This window comes from Psammomys obesus, unplaced genomic scaffold (assembly GCF_907164565.1).
Source record: "Psammomys obesus unplaced genomic scaffold, mPsaObe1.curated_primary_1811, whole genome shotgun sequence".
Classification (NCBI taxonomy): Eukaryota; Metazoa; Chordata; class Mammalia; order Rodentia; family Muridae; genus Psammomys; species Psammomys obesus.
Window position 1 is genome coordinate 321,769 of NW_026592510.1, and position 21,645 is coordinate 343,413.

Consider the following 21,645-nt stretch of genomic DNA (forward strand, 5'->3'; position numbering starts at 1 on the left):
CTAAGCATCATCTTGTCACCTACAGTTTGCGGCCATATTTTTCTGCTGGGTCTTCTTATATCCAGTTCTTTCTTCAGTCTACAGTGTGCATCCTGCATAGACATTTGAGCAAATTGGGTGAGCATTCACTTGACATGCCTTCCCCGCTATCTCCCTTATAGGCTTCCTCTGGTTATTGTTCATTCCTTTCTAACCTGGAGCCCTCATCCTGGGGGGAGAGGTGAGTCCCTCAACTAGTGGATACTTTAAATGTTTTACACGTGCTTCTCTTATCGCTTATTTTGTTGTTGTTGCTTTTGGTAGTTATTAAGAAAAGTATGTTCTACAATGTGGGAGAAAGAGCAGAAGTAACATACTAGGTTAACACATGTGCAAAATGTTGGTAAATTCAAAGCACCTTTGTTAGGACTGTGAATGTCACTCAGCTGATACAGCTTGCCTAGCATATATAAGATCCTAGACTGTGTGCCCAGTAACAGAAAAAAGTTTTTCTTGCTGTAAAGCTTTAACATGGATTGGGGTATCTTGCAGGGGAGTCATCCCTAAAAGAGTGGAGTCATGGTGGTTGCTGTGGGTCCCTGGAGAAAGGGAAGAAGACAAGTTACAAGTTAGGTAGATGTGTTGATAAATGCACTCAGTCTAGGACTAATCCTGCATGCTTTTTATATCTACCCTAATGTTGTACACATAATTTTACTGTCTGTATAACTTTTGAAGTAAGAGGAGTGATGAAAAGGAATGAAACTTGCAATTGCCTGAGGCTTATGGAATTTGAACAATGGGATTAAGAGCACACTTTGTAAGCTCACGTGGGCAGACCCATGAGCCAGGACAAGAAGGATATGGACTGCACTATCCTTGGCATCTGTCCTGCTCTGACCTCCAGAGGAATGCTCCGCCTTTTCCCTGTTACGTTCCTGCTTCTCAAGGGACTTGGATGCAGGCTGCTTTGGCAAGCAAAGCCTCAAGAATTAGGCCCACATCCTTCCTACCCATAGGGCTTCCCAGGGCTGGTTCTTTAGTGAGTCCAACCTTTAGGCATTTTTGTGAAATGTTCTAAAGGGAGAGTCCTCATGTGCACTGACATAATAATGGTGGAAAAAGTAACCAACAACTTTCTTCTCATTGCTCAAAGTGTGGCTTATAAGTTTGACCACGGGCACTGCCTCTCCACAGAATGCATGCAAACATCCCACAGGACTTGTGCTGGAAGACCATATGCTAATCTCACTGGGTTACTCATAAGACATTCAAACAAACAGATTTTGCGTTCTCATTTCTTTATTCCAGGCTTCCCATGACACATTTATTTTGTAAGATGCAATATTCTATGCCCGCAAAGAGTTTGGGCTTTGTTATCAACAAAAGCCTGAACTTCCTCTTGGCCTAGCTACTTTGTGGCTGTGCAAGTCTTGGCAAATTGTATAGCCTTTCTAAACCTCAGTGTTCTTATTTTCAAAATAAATCAGCGGTTAACCTTGATTGTCAACTTTATTGGACTGAAGAGTGCTAGGAGGAAGGGCTAGCTGGAGGAATATGCCACTGTGGATATATCCTTGGGGGTTGTGTACATTCCTTCTCTGTTTCCTGGCCACCATTATATGAACTGGTATTTTCCACCTCCCTGAAAAGATATAGTCAAGCTTCTTAAATTGAGTCAAAAATAAATCTGGCCTTAAGTTGTACCTGTCAGGCATTTTGTCAGGCATTTTGGCACATTTATTGAAAAACAACTAACATACAATGATTCCTTCTTCAGTCTTGTGTGATAGCTAAATGTGATAAAGATCATGAAGTGTTCATAAGTCTGTATATCATATACAGTTTAAATGATGTGTTCTCACCTGCACTGGCCATGTTCTCTCCTGGAGCCAAAGACCATCAAACAAAACCCCTGACATCAGGCATGAGAAGTCCTCTTTTGAGGTCAGGGTTGTTCAAGAGATTCCCAAAGTATTACAGGCTATTGCTATTGCTCTACGGAGGTAGAAGGTAAGCCCTTATTGAAAAAGGCACCATATACTGCAGAAGCAGGGTCCAGTGGCCCTTGAGCTAGAAATGACCTGAAAGCTGCCTCCCTGAGGACTAGCTTTTACAGTACCAGATGGTTCCATGGAACCTTCCAAGGGAGGGGAGCAACCATTATTCCTACCCTGTTATGAGGCCTATGAATCACAATAGTGACTAGCCAGTAGTGGCACACATGCCTTGGTGGTAATCAACAGCTCCTTACTTAGACTTAAGACCCACTCAATAAGAGGGAAATCATGCTTGTTATTAAAAATCTACTCAACTACCCAGGGCCATTGAAGTCATGAATCTTGGAGGAGAGCCCAAAAACCACCACTTTACTAGACTAGCATAATCCATAACTATACTCCAAACATATTTCTTATACCCATAGATAAATGTAGCTCTCACTACTTGTCAAAAGATAAAACAACAATAACAAAAATCTTTTTGCAACAGAGACCATTACAGAAAGTCACAACCAATCAATTATGGCTACATTTACAAAACAACTCCTGCATCTAAGGCTTGGGGAACATTGAGGAAGAGGGGCAGAAAGAGCCAGAGGATATAAAGAGCCAGAGGATCAGGGAGTTTGTTATGAGATTGTGTCTCCTAGTAACATCAGAAGCTTCACCCATAAAGTTTCACCAATTCAGCTGCTTAAACATAAGTTGAACAAGGACAACATCATTAATGTGGATGCGGGAAAGTCCATGAGGCCTTAGGCGCCAACCCTGCATGAAGAACAGTAGGCAACTAAAGAATGCTGAGAGCCAGAGAAATAGCTTCTCCAAGGAAGAGCACAGCAATTGGTTATCCAGTATCAAACAGTCAGCCTTGAGAACATGAATTTGAAAGAGAGCACGGTAAGGTTTGGAAGGGGAAAAGGGAAAGTAGAAATGATGTACTTATATTATAATCTCAAAACAGTTAAAAGAAATTAAAAATAATGTGAAGTGTTTATTTGTTGTTGACTCAGCACAAGACACAGAATCAACTGCAACCCCATCATTACTCTCTCCATAATCATCATCAGTGAAAAACCGATGAAGAGACTGGGGCTGTAGACAAAGATAAAACACTTGTCTCACACAGATGATGTTTCAGTTTCTATTATTCCTCAAAAAATATGTACTATTATGCAGGAAAATAGATGCAACGGGAGATAACCATATTAAGGGAATGACAGCAGTCTCAGAAAGTCAAATATCATGCATATTCTCATATGTGGTTTCTAGATTTTTATGTAAATATGTGAAACTATGCATGTATAAATGACAGGTAAGTAGTAGCCAAACTGTTTGGGGGAACAAAGAGGACAGAGGGAAAGAAGAGGACAAGAGGGAAGGCTTGGGGATCACAGGATATATTCTCAGCAAATCTAAATTTGTATGAAAATATCTTTATACAATAGTGATATCTGCAATGAAAAAATTTTAAGATTGAAAAAGAAGGTAGCTAGTATGTGTGGTACTATCAATAAAAAATAAAAATAAAAAATAAAAAAGCAATTGTGGAACTGGAGAGACATGGTTCATTGGTGAAGAGGACCTGGGTTCGATTCCCAGTACCCACATGGTGGTTCAGATTCATCTGCAAGTTCAGTTTCATATTATTCAACATAGTCTTTTGGCCTCTCTGGTCATTCTTGGCCACATGGTGTACAAGCACATATTCAGGCAAACACTCATAAACATAAAATAAAATGTAAAGGAAAAAATTTTAAAATAGAACAACTGCTAAATTTTGGCAAATATTTTTTACTATCTATGTGAATGCATATCTAGCTACATATTCAGAAAGAGTATTTAACAGAATTGGATAAAGCTAAATCTATAACCTTTTTCATTCATGAAAACAGTATAGTCATCATTGTGTATTCACAAATACAGTTTGTATTATCACGAAAACAAAGATATGTGCAAGAAGTTTCCTTTGCATATCATTATTAATATGGCTTAGATTTAGGAAGATTTTTTTTATAGCTATCTTACTTTAGAGAAACACATGTTAGGGGAGTGTGGGGTTGAAGTTTTCAGTAAAAGCTGGTGAGAAAGTGCATTTGATGAATGATAGCATTCATGCCCTCAAATCTCCTTGAGGCTGAGTTAACACTGCACCTGGGAAAGCCTCGTCGTTTCCTACCCCACTTCCTGCCCTCAGAAGGACTATGCCAGGGGGCACGCTCAAGGGAAATGCGGCCTGTGACCTGCTCTTCAATTCTCTCACACACAGTCCTTGTCTCTCACTTGATGTGACTCACTCTAGCTGTCATTTATCAAAACCTATCCTGTGCCTGTATGTACATTAAGTGTCCCAAGACCATGTAAAATGAACAAAATCATCATTTTTATAGGCGAGAAACAGAAACTGTTTCAGTTATTACTCTCATTCCTGTGACCAGATAACAGACAAAGAAAAGCTATTTTGGCTTAAACAGTGTAAAGTCCTTCAAGGTGTAAGACATGGAAATGGGAACACAAGGCATATTGTCACACTGCCTCCAGCATCATGAGGCAGAGAGAAATGGATGCTGGTATTCAGCCCACTCCCTTCATTTTCCCTTTTGACTCAATCTGGTACTCTAGCCCATGGAATAGTCACACACCTTCAAGGTGGGTCTTCCCTTCTTAGTTAAACCTCTCTGGAAGGGTTCTCACCTACATTCCCAGAAGTGAGTCTCTTGGGTGATCCCAAAGCCAGTCAACATGACAATGAAGATGAACTATCACACTTGCCCAGAGTTACACAATGAGAACGATTTGGAACCCAGGCAATTGCCCAGGATTCACAATAGAGACCTCTTTTTCCCACTAAGGCAAAAAGTGCTTGCTCGTCACTACTTCTCCCATAATTGTTAGTTCTTGGAACTGTTTTATCATCCCTGCATATGCTTATTCAATAGTTTAGACGTTATATGCCTTAAACTAGATTGTAAATCCCTTAAAAATGGCATGTTTTGGTTTTCTCTGGATTTCTAACATCCATTTCAATAAATAATTAAAAACTGCAAGCAGTGATCTGAGTCCACTCCACACCCCCAGAGTGATCCAAGTTCCACCTAGGGGGCTAGCTCCATTTTCTGGAACCAGTAACCCACCTGGGAACAGCAAAGTGTTCCATGCGCCATCCTCTGGACCTGCTCCACCTCCCAGGACTGGCAACTACCAAGAAACAGCAGGTGAGAACCCCTCCTATTCCTGGCCTGCTAGAACCCAGTTGCTTAGCCCTGCAGTTAGGCCCAATCCCTCAGTGTACCCCAAGCTTCTCTATTGGGCTTCCAGAGTCTGATAACCATGATGGAAGGGTGAAAAAGCAGTGTGCTTCAAACACCATCTTCTGGGCCTGCTCCATTTCCTGGGCCACATCTCCACCTGCATACTTGGAGACCAGCAACCATTGGGAATAGCAACCATCAGAGAGCAGCAGAAACCAACACCCATCAGGGACCAATAGCATTCAGTGTGCCTTATTTCCTGGTCCCCATCTCTTCCTGCAATCCCAGAGACTGGCAGTCATTAGAGACTACCAGCTCTCCTAGTATCCCCAGAGACCTGTTACCACCCAGAAACACCAGAGGACTGCTACCATCTGGGACTACCAGCCAAACTTACAATTATCAACCTACAATCCTAGACATCACCAGGCTTGCTCACACCAGGGACAACCAAATGGCTAGAAGTCAGTGTAAGAACACAAGGAACAAAATGCAGGGCCATGCAGTACCACCACATCCCCACTTCAGCAAGCCCTGGATGCCCTAATACACTTGAAGCACAAGAAAATGATCTTAAATCTGATGTTATGAAAATGATAGAGGCCTTGAAAGCGGAAAGCAAATCCCTCAAAGAAGTACAAGAAAATACAATCAAACAGGTGAAGGAACTGAATAAATCCCTTAAAGAAATAAGAAGGAAATGAATAAAAAATTGTTCAAGACCTGAAAATGGAAATAGAAGCAATAAAGAAAACATAATCTGAGGCAGTCCTGGAGGTGGAAAACCTAGGGAAGAGAACAAGAACTACAGACATAAGCATCATCAACAGAATATAAGAAACAAAAGAGAGAAACTTAGGTGTAGAAGATATGATTGAAGAAATCAATACATCAGTCAAAGAAAATGTTAAAACTAAAAAGTTCCTGATGCAAAACATCCAAGAAATATGGGACACTATAAAAAGGCCACACCTAAGAATAATAAGAATACAAGAAGGAGAAGACTCCCAACTCCAAGGCTCAGCAAATATTTTCAACAGAATCAAAGAAGAAAACTTCCCCAACATAAAGACATGCCTATAAACGTACAAGAACACCAAATAGATTGGACCAGAAACCCCCCCCCCCACATAATAATCAAAACACTAAATGTCCAGAACAAAGAAAAAAATATTAAAAACTGTAAGGCCAAGTCACATACAAAGTCAGACCTATCAGAATTTCAACTGACTTCTCAACAGAGACTCTTAAAGCCAGAAGGGCCTGGGCAGATATCCTACGGACACTAGGAGAACACAGATGTCAGCCCCTACTACTATACCCAGCAAAACTTTTAATCACTATAGTTGGAGAAAACAAGATAGAAACAAATTTAAACAATATCTATTCACAAATCCAGCCCTACAGAAGGTACTAGAAGGAAAACTCCAACCCAAGGAGCCTAACTATACCCAGGAAACACAGGCAATAATTCCACATCAGCAAAACCAAGCGTGTGCGCGCACACACACACACACACTGACCACTACCACTAAAATAACAGGAATCAACAGTCATTTGTCACTAACATCACTCAGCATCAGTGGACTCAATTCCCCACTAAAGACAGAGGCTAACAGAATGGATGTGAAAACAGGATTCACCAATCTGCTGCATACAAGAAACACACCTCAGCAATAAAGATAGACATTATCTCACAGTAAAGAGCTGGAAAACATTTTCCAATCAAATGGGCCCAAGAAGTAAGCTGTAGTAGCCATTGTAGTATCTAATTAAATAGACTTTCAACGAAAATTAATCAAAAGAGATGGAGATATTTCATACTCATCAAAGGAAAAATCCACTAAGATGACATCTCAATTCTGAGCATATATGTCCCAAATGCAAGGGCACCCACATTTGTAAAAGAAACACAACTAAAACTTAAACCACACATCAAAACCCACACATTAATAGTGGGAGACTTCAACACCCTACTCTCATCAATGGACAGATCATCGAGACAGAAACTAAACAGAGAAATAATGAAACTTACAGATGTCATGAATCAAATAAACCTAACAGTTACCTACATACAACACAAAAGAATAAAAATTCTTCTCACCATCTCATGGAACTTTCTCCAAAACTGGACATATACTTGGTCACAAAGCAAATCTCAACAAATACAAGAAAACTGAAATAACCCCTTGTATCTTATCAGACCACTGTAGATTAAAGCTGGATTTCAACAACAACAGAAACAAGAGAAAACCTACAACCTCTGGAAACTAAACAACTCTTTACTTAATGACCACTGGGTCAGGGAAGAAATAAAGAAATAAATTAAAGACTTCTAAAATTTAATACAAAGGAAGGCACAACATTTCCAAACTTATGGGACACAATGAAGGTAGTGCTAAGGGGAAAGTTCACAGCACTTAGTGCCTTCATAAAGAAATTGGAGAGTTCTCACACTACCAACTTAAAAGCACACCTAAAAGCCCTAGAACAAAACAAAACATACTCAAGAGAAGTAGAAGGCAGGAAATAGCCAAACTCAGAGCAGAAACAATAACTTAGAAATAAAGAGAACAGTACAAAACAACAACAAAATCAATCAATGAAACAAAGAGCTGATTCTTTGAAAAAAAATCAACAAGATAGACAAACTCCTAGCCAAAGTTACTAAAAGGCAAAGAGACAGTATCCAAATTAAAAAAAAAAATCAGAAATGAAAAGGGGGACATAACAACAGCCACTGAGGAAATTCAAAGAATCATTAGGTCTTATTTCAAAAGGCTGTATTCTACAAAATTGGAAAATATAAAGGAAATGGATGGTTTTCTTGACAGATTTCACTTACCAAAGTTAAATCAAGATCAGGTAACCTCTAAGGAAATAGAAGCAGCCATCAAAAGTCTTCCAACCAAAAAAAGCCCAGGACCAGATAGACGATTTTAGCATAGAATTCTACCAGACTTTCAAAGAAGAGCTAATACCAATGCCCCTCAAACTATTCCACAAAATAGAAACTGAAGTAACATTACCAAACTCATTCTATGAGGCCACAGTCACTCTGATACCTAAACCACACAAAGACTCAACAAAGAAAATTTCTGACCAATTTTCTTCGTTAACATTTGTGCAAAAATTCTCAACAAAATACTAACTGAATCCAAGAACACATCAAATACATCATCTACCATGGCGAAGTAGGCTTCATCCCAGGGATGCAGGGATGGCTCAACATACGAAAATCTATCAATGTAACCCACCGCATAAACAGCCTGAAAGAAAAAAAAAAAAACCCACATGTTCTTCAGATGCAGAAATATCTTTTGACAAAATCCAACACCCTTTCATGATAAAAGTCCTAGAGAGATCAGGGATATAAGGCCCATACCTAAACATAAATAAAAGCAATATACAACAAGCTAACAGCCGTCATCAAATTAAATCGAGAGAAACTCAAAGCAATCTCATTAAATTCAGGGACAAGACAAGACTGCCTACTCTTACCATACATCTTCAATATAGTACTTAAAGTTCTAGGGAGAGGAATTAGCCAACTAAAGGAGATCAAGGGGATACAAGTTGGAAAAGAAGTCAAAGTATCCCTATTTGCAGATGATATGATAGTACATATAAGTGACCCACAAAATTTTACCAGAGGACTCCTACAGCTGATAAACAACTTCATCAAAGTGGCTCGATACAAAATTAACTCCAAAAAAGTCAGTAGCTCTCCTGTATACAAATGACAAATGGGCTGAGAAAGAAATTAGGGAAACAACACCCTTCACAATAGCCACAAACAATATAAAGTCTCTTGTTGTAACTCTAACCAAGAAAGTGAAGTTGGGAAGAACTTCAAGTCTCTGAAAAAAGAAACTGAAGAAGATGGAAAGATCCCCCAGGCTCATGGGTGGGTAGGATTAACAGGGAAAATGGCCGTCTTACCAAAAGCAATCTATAGATTCAAAGCAATTCCCATAAAAAATGCCAGCACAATTCTTTACAGACTTTGAAAGAAAAATTTTCAATTTTATATGGAAAAGCAAAAGCAAAAAAAAAAAAAACACCCCAGGATAGCTAAAACAATCTTATATAATAAAAGATCTTCTGGAGGTATCTCCATCTCTGATCTCAAGCTGTACTACAGAGCAATAGTGATAAAAACTGCATGGTACTGGCATAGAACTGGTTGATCAATGGAATCAAATCAAAGACCCAGAAATAAATCCACACACCTATGGACACTTGATTTTTGATAAAGAATCCAAAACCATACAATGGAACAAAGAAAGTATCTTCAACAGATGGTGCTGCTCTAACTGGATGTCTACATGTAGAAAAAAAGCAAATAGATCCATATTTGTCACCCTGCACAAAACTCAATTTCAAGTGAATCAAAGATCTCAAAATAAAACCAGATCACTACATCTATTAGAAGGTAAAGTGGGAAAAGCCTTGAACTCATTGTCACAGAAGACAACTCCCTGAACAGAACACGAACAGCTCAGGCTCTAAGATTAAAAAAAAAATCAATAAATGGTGCCTCATGAAATTTAAAAGCTTCTGTAAGTCAGAGGTCACTGTCAACAAAATAAAACTGCAGCCCACAGACTGGGAAAAGATCTTCACCAACCTAACATCTGACAAAGGGCTAATATCCAAAACATATAAAGAACTCAAGATATTAAATACCAACCAACCAAATAATCCAATTAAAAATGGGGTACAGAGCTAAACAGAGAATTCTCAACAGAGGAATGGCTGAGAAGCATTTAAAGAAATACTCAATGTCATTAGTCATCAGGGAAATGCAAATCAAAATGACTCTGAGATTCCATCTTACATCTGTCAGAATGGCTAAGATTAAAAACTCAAGTGACAGCACATGTTGGCAAGGACGCAGAGAAAGAGGAACACTGCTCTATTGCTGGTAGGAATGCAAGCTGGTATAACCAGCTGGGAATCAATCTGGTGTTTTCCCAGAAAATTGAGAATATCTCTAGCTCAAGACCCAGCTATACCACTCCTGGGCATATACCCAAAAGATGCTCCACGATACAACAAGAAAGAACATTTGCTCAACTATGTTCATAGTGGCTATATTTGTAATAGCCAGAAATTGGAAAAAACCCTGATGTCCCTCAATTAAAGAATGGATAAAGAAACTGTGGTACATTTACACAATGGAATAGTACTGAGCTGTTAAAAACAAGGAAATCATAAAATTTGCAGGCAAATGAATGAAACTAAAAGAGATCATACTGAGTGAGGAAACCCATACCCCAAAAGACACACTTATAAGTGGATATTAGCCATATAGTAAAGGATGACCATTCTACAACTCACCGGCCCAAAGAAGCTAAGTAATAAGGAGGGCTCAAAAAAGCATGCTTGAATTTCACTCAGAAGGAGAAACAGAATAGTCAGGAGAAGTGGTTGAGGAGAGGGAACAGGATAAGAAAAAAAAAAAAAAAACACTGAGGGAAATGAGTATGGGGATCAAATATGGGGAGAGCAGGGCAGGAGGACAGAGGGCTTGCAGAGAGAAGAGAAACCATGGACAGGGACATCTCTTAGACAACCTAAAGTCCTGCAACAGGGTGGACCCTTAGGAAGATATGGGGGTGACTCTAGCTGAGACCCCTAGAGGCAGGGGTCATGGATACTGGGAAAGTCCCCCTCTAGCCAAACTGGACTCCCAGTGGAAGGAGGTGAACATCAACCCCCACACACAAATTCCCACCCAGAATCTACCCTGCCTACAGGATGTGCAGGGGTAATGATGGAGCAGAGATTGAGGGAATGTGCAACCAATGCCTGGCCCAACCTGAGACCCACTCCATGGGCAAGAGCCAACACCTGACACTATTGATGATGCTCTACTGTGTTTGTAGACAGAAGCTCAGCATAGCTGTCCTCAGAGAGGTTCTGTCCAGCAACGAATTGAAACAGAAACTGAGACTCACAGCCAAACAATGGGTGGAGTGGGAGGAAGGATGGAAGGACCCAGAGGGGATAGGAGCTTCACAAGAAGACCAACACCTGGGCCCAGAGGGGCTTGTAAAAACTGAAGCACCAAACAAGAACCATGCATGAACTAGACCAAGGCTCTCTGCACATATATACTTAGTGTGCAGCTTAGCCTCCATGTGGGTCCCATAGAAAGGGGATTGGGGACTATCTCTGACAGGGTCTCTGCAGCATGTTTTTCTATCACTTCCCCCCTGGCAGGGCTGCCTTTCCAAAGCACTGTGAAAGAGGAAGCACACAGTCCTAATGAGATTGGGTGTGTTGGAATGAGTTTGTGGGAGGACAGGACTCCCCTTTTCTGAGTGGCAGGGAAGGGGACATAGAGGAATGAGGAAGGGATGGAGAGGAGGGGCCAGGAAAAGGGTGGAGGCTAAGATTGAGATGTAAAGAGAATAACTAACTAAATAAAAATAAGAAATAAATAAGATAACTGCAAGCAGCATCATTAATTATTAAATCATTAAGTAGCTATTTATTGAATATATATATATCATGTCCGGCACTAAGTAAGGAAAGAGAGATATAGTCATAAACAAGCTAGAAAAAACTGAGTCTAAAGAGATGGAGGAAGTGGGGGACAACCCCAACCCAAGTCAATGCTTTCCTTAAACTTTGAACTAAAATCTGATCAAGAGAAGTCTGCAGGTGTGGCACATCCCGGAGAAACAGGTCCTAGGCAGACAGAACACCGAGTGCAGAGGCTATGTGGAGGAAACTAGAGCAATATATTCAAGGAGGAAAATGAAATTCCTGTGCCTAGAACAGAGCCAGAGAGACGATGGCTGGGGCAATACAAAGGTAGATCGGAAAGCTAGGTGGAAGCAAACTCAGGCAGGATCTTGAGCCATTAGGGGACTTTCAGCAAAGGAACACAATGTTTACACTTACAAACATCACTTTGGCTGCAGGATTGAGAGCACATTACAGTGCATGCCAGCATGAAAGCAGGAGGGACGTGATGCAGCCGTGGCTTCCTCTAAGGTGGTGACGGATGAATTGAAAAGAGCTGTCTAGCTTCGGATGCTAGATTTTTTTTTTTAAAGGAAGAACAAATAGGACTCAATAATGGTTTAGATAATGGTGGGAGGGTCAGGAAAACAGCAAATCAAGGACAGATCTTAGGTTATTGTCCTAAACACTTGGGAAGAGAGAGACACTGTTACCTAGCATGGTTTGGGGAAAGACGGCTGTGTTGGCGGAGTAGAGCAAACACTGTGTTGGGGGAGTAGGTGCTATGTGAAGTGAAAGGCAGGAGGCAACAGTTCTGTTTTGGACATATTTGAGATGCTTTTAAGGCATCATTAGAACATGAGCTCTGCCAGGACAGAGGGTTTGCGTGTATTGCACTATAATGCATCTTAGTGCCCAAAGAGGCAGTTGAGACATAAGCTGGTACAAAAAATGCCCAAGAGACGGCAGTTGGATTTATGGCTGTTTAAATCTTTTGGGCAAATGCAGATCCCTGGCAAAGCATAAATACATTCCTCCTTGGCTCTTACATGAGCAGTAAAGATCTCTGAGACAGTGGTTTTTCAAAGAGCCGAATTAAATATCCTAATAGGGTCAGCTAATACAGTCGTAGAGAGGCCCAAATGCCCAGTCTATGACTAAAGCTTATGTGGTCTTTTCCCCCAGATTCAAGACCATCAAGGTAATCTGATCACTAAGGACCAACAACCTGAGGGGCTGCTGCAGTTTCTCTGAGTCACTTTTACTATTTCTGATAACTAATGATAGCAATAAGATAGCTATGTATGTCCCTATTTTAGCCTGTTTTTGCCTGTATTCCCATTGATACCATTCTTGCTTCTACTAGTCCCCAGATTGATGTGTTCCTGGATGTACTGTTTGAACAGTAGAAAGCAGACCCTCAAAAGGGTCTTCCTGTGTGTCTCCCAGTGTGAAGGAGGTGCTAGATTTGCAATATCAGAAAGAGAAGCTGGGGCTGCTGTCAACAGAGTGCTGAAGTCAGAGAGATATTCTGAATCCTCTTGGGAAGAAAATGGTGTCCTTTGCAAGAAGACAATCAAGTTCAGAGAAAAGGCTTTTCCAGTGTTTGATTAAGAAGCATTATATTCAGAACATGGCTCACTTCATGTGCTTGATTAAGAAGTGTCATACTCAACATGGCTCAGAAGCCAGCACACCTGAGCTCCCATCCTAGCTCTCAGAGTACAAACATTTCCTTAACTAATGCAATCATGTATTTCCTCACTTGTTAAGTGGTTGGTGAACATAAAAATAAAGTTAGAGTGGAATTTGTTATCAATAGTTATTTTCGGGGATTTATTTATTTATTTATCTATTTATTTATTTATTTTCTTCTAACACTGAGTAACTACTGTGCCTGTGCTCTCTGCTCAGCGTGTTCCCCACACCATCCCTCTGGGCCAGGTACTATTATTACCTGTGATGGTTCACAGTGATCGGATTGAGAACCATCTAGGTTGGTAAGGTGTGCCTATACCTCTATGTGTGTCAGTGAGGATGTTTCCTAAGAGGACTGCCTAAGAGGGGAAGGCCTACTCTGGATGTCCTAGATGGGAGAGAAAAGGAAAAGGAAGAGAGCCAACACAGGTGGGCATTCCCTCTTTGCTCCCTGGCTGCCACGAGGAGAGCATGTTCTGCAGTTACGATGTATTCTCTCGCTCTGGAGCCAGAGGTGGCTCCGGATGACTGGGGACTGAACTCTCTGAAGCTATAACCCAAGATAGAGCCTACTCTCTTAAATTATATTTCTCAGGTATTTGGCCACAGCAACACAAAGCTAACTAACATATTACCCCCCCCCCCACACACACCCCTCTTTAAAGAGAAGAGATTCAGGACAGGGACTGCAGCTCATCGGTAGGTAGAGTGCCTTGCATGCATGAAGCCTTAACTTCAGTCCTAAAACTGATAAGGTGAGGGATTAGGTAGTTGGTTCCAGGTAAGATAACTGGTTGAGGTAAATTACATACAGACAGACTGTCTCTAACGCTGGTCCCAAGTGACAATGTGCCACCACCCCAACTACTAGTAAACTTTCCTGTGAGCGAGGAGATTTGCTCTCGGCTAGCTCCAGTATAGCTAAGCACCAGCAGATAAGCTTGGCTGTCACTGCCCGATGTATTTGCTTGGTTCTCGTTTGTCGATGGTGTCTTGGGACCCTGCTGGGATCGTCCTCACACTCTTGCCCTCAAGTGCTTTCTCCCGCTTTAACACCCTGAGTAGCTGGGATTATAGGTGCATTCTACCAACACCCGGCAGACACTGCTCGGGGGAGAAGGGCATTTCTGGAGAGACATGTGCCCCTGGGAGGCATGCTTTTGTCGCGGAGAAAATAGGTTTTCCAGTGAGCTGAAATTTTACTTCCAATGTCTTTATGAGCCTCTTTGCCTACATGCGTATTCATTTGAAAAAGAGTTTGCACAGCAGCCCTGGGGTTTGCTCAGCTGCCTGCTTTTACAAAATGGGGAAAGACTTTGATAGGAAACATTTCTCAACACAGCTGGCCATATAAGCTCAGAACTATTTTTCCCTGAAAACATTTCAAGTGAAGGACCATACCTCACCACCATCTCAGGCTCTATAATCTGCTTTCTGGAGAAATTGTCTGTCCTCAGTGTCAACAGGGCAGACTTCTCGGTGTCAGAATATGCTGTGGTAATGGCTGTCACTTGGAAAGTACAGAAGGAACTGGGGAACTGTGCATGGAGACGGGCTTTCAGCTCAAACTGCTTTTCCCTAGAAGTGTGGCTTTTTGTTTGTCTTTTCCCTAGGAATAAAGACATCTATTTTTTTATAGGCAAGTGGCTTTTGAAAAGCTGAACTAATGCAGCATGTGAGATCTACCAGGGGAAAGGAATAAGCAAAGAACAGAGTGTTGCTCTGTTCCAACCGAGTTTGTGTGGCTCAGAGAAGCAGGTTGGTGAATGGCACAGTTAGCCACACATGGGTAAAGATAGCCAAGGGCTGGAGACTTCTGGGGTTCCTGGTTACTGAGGCTTTCAATGCAGGACTTAGGACCTGCCTTCACACCAGCTGGTTCAGAAGAGGAGCCCAGACAAGTGGTTTTGCCAAGAACTACTCACCAATAACAAAAAAACCAAACCAAACCAAACCAAACCCTGCCCTGTTAATGGCCTCCTGATGCTGAAGGTGACTGCCCAGTCAGAGATAGCAACAATCTGTGACATGAAAGAGAGCACGGGCCATGGAGTGAGCAGTGACAGGCTGTGGAGTGCAAAAGTCACTGGAGAAACAGAGCCTGCAAACCAGTCATCACAGGTGTACAAGGGCAGAGGCCATCTTACAGCACATAAGGTTTGGGGAGAGTGACCCTAGAAAGCTCTTCCCTTACCCTGTGTTACAGCATGGGCAGGCTGAGAAAAGGGGAAAGGGAAAAGGAAAGGGGGACTTCAGTTTCTACTCCAGCTGCTTATGATCTCTGTGGTAAAGAAGACACAGGGAATTACCTCTCTGTCTCTTCTAGAAAAGGAAAACGACTTGGGAATTTATTGTAAGGGGAATAAAAACAAAGTAAGATCAAAGAGAATGTGGGCTAGCAGCAGAAGCTGGGTAAAGAAAGAAAGAGAGGGAGACTCTCCGAGAAAGAGGCTTCGTGTGTGGGCTTCTACAAGGCAGCTCATCCAAAGGAGAGAGGGAACATTGGCCCCTGGGAGCTTAAGGTCAATATTATGGCCTGAGGAAAAGGTCCAGCCTAAGAAGGTCCAGAAACACCTGTCTCTCAGACCAAGCATGCAGGGCTGAGTCCAGTATAGATCTGATGCCTACCTGCTTAAAAAACTCCCCCTCCCATAGGCTTCTGGGTAGTCTCGAGGAGACAGACAGGGTCAGGTGCATGCCTAATGTGCACCTTACTTTAGTCTTACAGAGCAGGGGAAAGGACATGAGAAAAAAACGGTGTGAGTGATTTATCTCCTGGACTTCCTTCATGTCAGCAAAACCTTTCCAGCTGTTTCATGGTTGTTCTCGGAGCTGCATTTTAGCCATTTTTGTGCAACACTGCATTGTGCAACACTGCATCAGGAATTTTCTTCCCTTTCCCCTCATTACCACTAGGCCCGAATGTACAGAATTGCTGGGATGTGGGAAACATCTAGGTCCTTCGTTCTGCTGGCGTTCAGGAGCAAACTACCTCACTGTGCCAGGACAGAAAACTTTCAGTGCATTGTCTTCCATTGCGAATGTCCCTCCTGCCCCCCAGCTTCTCCCCAGCACTGTCTATCACTCAAGGCCCAGCCCTGGACTCCAGAGCTCGGCAGAAGGGGCTGCAGTCTCCCACCTCAGCACCTCCACCCGCACTGTCTAAAGCACTCACGCTGCATGCAGTTGCTGCCTTTTTTGGTAGTTATTTGTGTCTACTCCTGGTGGCTTCTGGCCGCTGCAGACTCTTATTTACTTTCCTTAGGGCCTATCTGCCAGCCAGCCTGCTCCTGAGATGTTCTGGATAACTGAGCCAGGATGACTGACTGCACCAATAAACGCATCTGCCTGTCCCTGGGGACTAGTACGATGCAATAGCTGATGTTCTTTTTTTGTCGCTTTAGGGTCCTGTAATGCGCTAAGGAATATGTCTCCTTCTCTGGAAGAGAAGTGTTTCTAACTTCTGGCAAAACCACTTTGGCTAATGGTATTAAGTTCCACGGTGAAATATTGTTAATTCTTATTTTAAAACTGGACTGTGTATGGCTGGCCTATCATTAAGGGGGAAAGGAGAGAAGGCAAAAGTCTAGTAGGCATGCAGTAAAAAATTTCTTCCATAAATGAATGAATGAATAGTGGACTGGTAGCAGGAATCTAGTAAATAGAAAATTAGATAAAAATTAGAAATAAAGATAATAAATAAAGGATAAATGCACAAGAGATTTAGGGAAAAACATGGAAAGAGATCAAGGCTAATAAAATTCTGAATCAGCACTTCTAGATTTACCAGAAAGTTGGCTTCATAATTTAAAAACAGAAAGGCAGTAAGAGAAGCTATACTGAAGACAAACCCAGAGTCTGATATCCACTTAGCTACTGTGTGACCTTGGGCAAATGACTCAGCTTTTCTGAGCTCATTGTGTTATTTTAAAACTGATTTTGAAATAGTTTTAGATTTACAAAAAAGCTGAAGAAATAGTACTTAGTTCCCATATATTCTTCTCCCACATTTCTTGGGTGCTAATATTGTTCATAATCATGATACAAGTATGAAAACCATAACATAAGCATTAACTCAGTAATTCAATTGTATGTCCTACTAGGGTTTTACTCTCTTCCCATTACTCTCTATCCCTACCCCCTTCCTAAGTCTTGTATTCACTAGAATTTGATACAACACATACTACTCAAGTCTCCTCTCCAATGCTGAGAGGTCCTCAGATTTTTCACCTTTCATGACCTTGACACATTCTAAAGCATTGGCTGTCGCTCATCCTGGGTATGCCTAACCTTTTCCCATTACTAGATCCAGGTTTGCTTTTGTGGCAAGAGCACATAGAGAGCACATAGAGGAGGTGACACCACACCTCCTCTAAGCAGGAAAACTGAGGGCACAAGAGGATATGCATCACTATTTGCCAAGAAACCTCGAGACAGTATCTGAGGCTGGTCTTCTCTACTGTTCTATTCTTCTGTGTGATTAGCCAGTATCTTGTGGAAAGCTGTTTGAGGACTATGCAAACAGCCCATGTCTTATCACATTTCTTTTCGCCTAATAACTTTGGAATGCATCCATGGTTCTATACGAAATGCTGATGGTTTTTGTTCTCATGGGGATCCCCAATTGCCTCAGTCCTTCAACTCTTACATCAATTCTATAAATAAGAATACCATCACTATTTGTTTTGCTGTCTAAGTTTCACTTTCTTCATCTTCAAGACAAGGATCATGACAGCTGTAAAAGAAGTAGAGTTTTTTAAAATGTGAAAATATCTTACTAAAGAGGTGGGCTTTCCTTTCCTTTCTGTGTGGTTTATGTTCACAGTCATGTGCATATGCAAATGTGTATGTAGATGTAGTGTTGTGCCTGTGTGTGCATGTGTGTGTGTGTTGGTGGGTGACAGAGGTCGGTATCCAGTGTGTTCTTCAGTTTCTCTCTGCCTTAGTTTTTCAGTCAGGGACTCTCATTGGATCTAGAACTCATCAGTTTGGCCAGGCTGATTGGCCAGTGACCTCCAGAATCCACCTGTCTCTTCCCCACCCCTCCCAGTGTCCGTTCATATCTTTGTGGAAGGCCACTCTAATTTGGAGGCAGCCCATTGTAAGTAGGTGAAAGCCATTCTGTGTCCTTCTCTTTGAATGTAACACATCCTCTCCACTGTTTAGTATAGAGTGATCAAAATGAGCTATACCCAAGCTGGTTGGTGGGAATCCCTTGGAATCTGCCGTTGACAGCTGACTGTACAGACTGAAGTTTTAATCAGTTTGCCCATGATTTGTATGAAAATAGATGCTTGAGAATACTTGAAAACCCTCTCTTCTCATAAGCTGTTTAAGTGTTTTCCCAGAAATCTTGTTTACATTCTCAAGTTGCCGCTAAACTATTTTCAGAGATAGTCCAAAGCATACCTCACCCTAGCTGTGGGCGCCCCACCTCCAGTTCTGCTCTGCATCAGGGACCCAACCACTGGTTCATCACTGACTCCCGAGGCTGTGGCCGTGATGGAAAAAGTCCAAGCTTGATTTAAAATTAGATTTTAAAACTTCTGGCAATTCACTTGTAAGTTAAGGTCTAATTTTTTTTTAACAGACAAGAATAAGGTCTTAAAGATGTGAGAGTGAAGAGAGCTGGAAATTTCAAATAAGCCACGAAACAGTAAAATCGCTCCGTTTATGGAAACTTTCACTTTCCCTATCCGTTTTTATCAGTTAAAAAAAAAATCAAGAACACCAGGATATTTATTTTAAAAACAAAAACAAAACAAAACAAAACAAAAACAAAAACTCTGGGTTAGTGTGGTTTGCAGGCTCTCCTGTTGATTCCCAGTGATTCCGCCTTAGTCTGGGGTGGGATAGAAACCTGCAGCTACAGTAAGTATCACCCTCAGTGAGGGTGACTGACAGGACACTGGAGAGGTGAAAGTCCAGGATACACAGTTTGGAATCTCACAGAAGTCACTCATGCCCTGTGTAACCAGAGCCAGTGACTACCTTTGCACTGTGGTGTCACCGTTTAGGATGGGAAAGCTGTTCTCCAAGGGTACATGTAAGATGGTCATCACAAGCCTGCCAGGCCTCTGGGTACAGGCTTCTTTCTGAGGAATGGTGTGTGGGGACATTCCTGGACATGGAACCAGTTGGGCTCCACTTCTAACATTTTCTTCATCCACTGGATTTCATCCTGATCAGGGTCTTTGCTGGCAAGCTATGGAGGCTGCAGACTGAGGCTAAGAGTTAAGAAGGGCACACATATCAAGGGCTGATTGGCCCTCTGTCAACCAGAGATATACAGACCCATAATGAGATTCCTTTTAGCATTATATGGAGCTTACTACTATCCCAATTCAGAAACTGTACTATTTATAAAATTTAGCCAACCAAGAACCCATAATATCCAAGTTAAACATTAGTAACTTAATGGTTGAGGCAAAAGAAATTAAAATCAATACAAGGAGAACAAGAAAAAGAAAACTATGGGTACAGGGCACATTATGGAGATTGAAGAGTTCTTTAAGACCAAGACTTTCATCTCCTTCCTGTCACTTCCACTTTGACGTAAGCCATAGAAATCCCAGTCACTGGCTTCTCACCCTCGACTCTGGAAGCTCCACCTCCAGTGTTTCCAAACTGTAGTCACACCTGTGCTCTTTAGACCTGGCTTTTAGCATTTCTCAGAGGCTTTAAAGTGACTTTCTGTGATTGAAGATGTTGGTAGGATGTAGAGAGAGGAGAGGAGTGATTCACACTCCTCAGAAACTACTTCCCGACTGCCTTAGATGAGGAGCCCCAGGCATGCTGGTCTTCTAAGTTTCTTAGAAGAGCTGATGGTCAGAGGGGAGGTATCAAGATAGGTGTGGTCAGGCTTTATGCCGTCAAATCTCACAGCTGAGACATGGGTCTTAAAAACAATGCTGGGAGTGTGTAGATGAGGAGGGGGTTGAAATGTTTGTAGACATGCTCAGACTTTGCAGGCAGCAAGGTGAAATGAGAAGGGAGAAGGCAACATGGTGGTAATTTCAGGGCCTGAGATGAAAACTGTCCATCACAGCAATGGCAAAACAGATAGGTAGGAGAGATACCAAAGACAGACCCCATACAAGAAATAAACTTAAGAATCATACATGGTGGCTCGAGTACAGAAACATCCAAGTGTTTCCTTACCTCATTAAATCTTATCACGAGGTCTTCAAGGGCATTGTGCTCTCCTCTCTGAGCCGTGAGGATGGATTCTGAGATGGATGCTTTGAGACGGGGCAGGGATCTCTGGCATTCAGGAGAACTCAAGTCCCGGGTTAAGAAACAGAGGTAGTCCATGGGCAGGACCCTGCGATAAATGTTCTGCTCCTGTTCTGTCAAGATGCTGGCCACTTCCTCTGGAAACTGAATGAGAGGCTGGAGATCAATCAGCTCCTTGCTGATCCCAGCTGAACTTGAAGGGACAGGATTGGAGTTGGCCATAGAGGTGCCTGGTTGGCGTTCTGAAAAAACAAAACAAAACAAAACAAAAACAAAAAAAAAAAAAAAAAAAAGAAGCAACAAAACTTATGGTTATACCAAGACTGGGATCCCTGACAATAGATATTTACTGAAGAGTAGTAAGTCAAAACCTTCCATATTTCTCAGCCAAATCCTTTGCTTAGTGAGTAGCTCTACACTGTCATGCTTGCAATGGAGACATTTATCAATCTGCTCTCCCATATTCTTGGGAGGTAGAGGTGGGGGTTTATCTTCCTTCAGAAGCAGCATTAATTTAACATATCACTATCCAACAAGCTCACTATAAATTTTTATAGATTATCATCTACTTCTTTATCTTCCTTGGCTAGTCATTAGAGTTAAGATAAATAAGGTTGAGTATGGTGAATTTGAAGACAGAAGGCTGCACGTATGCATGCGTATTTGTTATAAATATGTAGACCCTCTATACACTCGGTTTCAAAGCATTATGGCATATTCTACCATCTACCTGCAAAGACTTCTATGTCACTAAGGCTCATATGGGAGTTTTCAAGAACAGAACCACCTATAAAGGTAAGAAGGGATTGGGTTATGAGGGGACACATTCAAATAAATATTCTTATTGCATGTTTCAACTGGTAGCAAGAAGGTGGCTGAAAAGTGCAGTACAGGAGGTGATAGGTGCAATAGAGAGAAGTACCAAAGGCAGGGATGTCTAGGTTCAAAACAATTCCATTAATTAGAATGGACACACATATTTTCTCTTTATTTTGATACCTTCC

General features: G+C 41.7%; 1 protein-coding gene across 2 annotated transcripts in view; it reads right to left on the bottom strand.

The window, feature by feature from the left end:
* Nucleotides 1-21,645, bottom strand: part of Plce1 (phospholipase C epsilon 1) — a 250,089-nt gene that overhangs the window by 112,269 nt on the left and 116,175 nt on the right. For both annotated transcript variants that reach the window (XM_055614080.1, XM_055614081.1), the window contains exon 3: nucleotides 20,567-20,883. In XM_055614080.1, coding sequence (XP_055470055.1) covers nucleotides 20,567-20,883 — 317 coding nt within the window. The remainder of the gene's footprint in view (nucleotides 1-20,566; nucleotides 20,884-21,645) is intronic.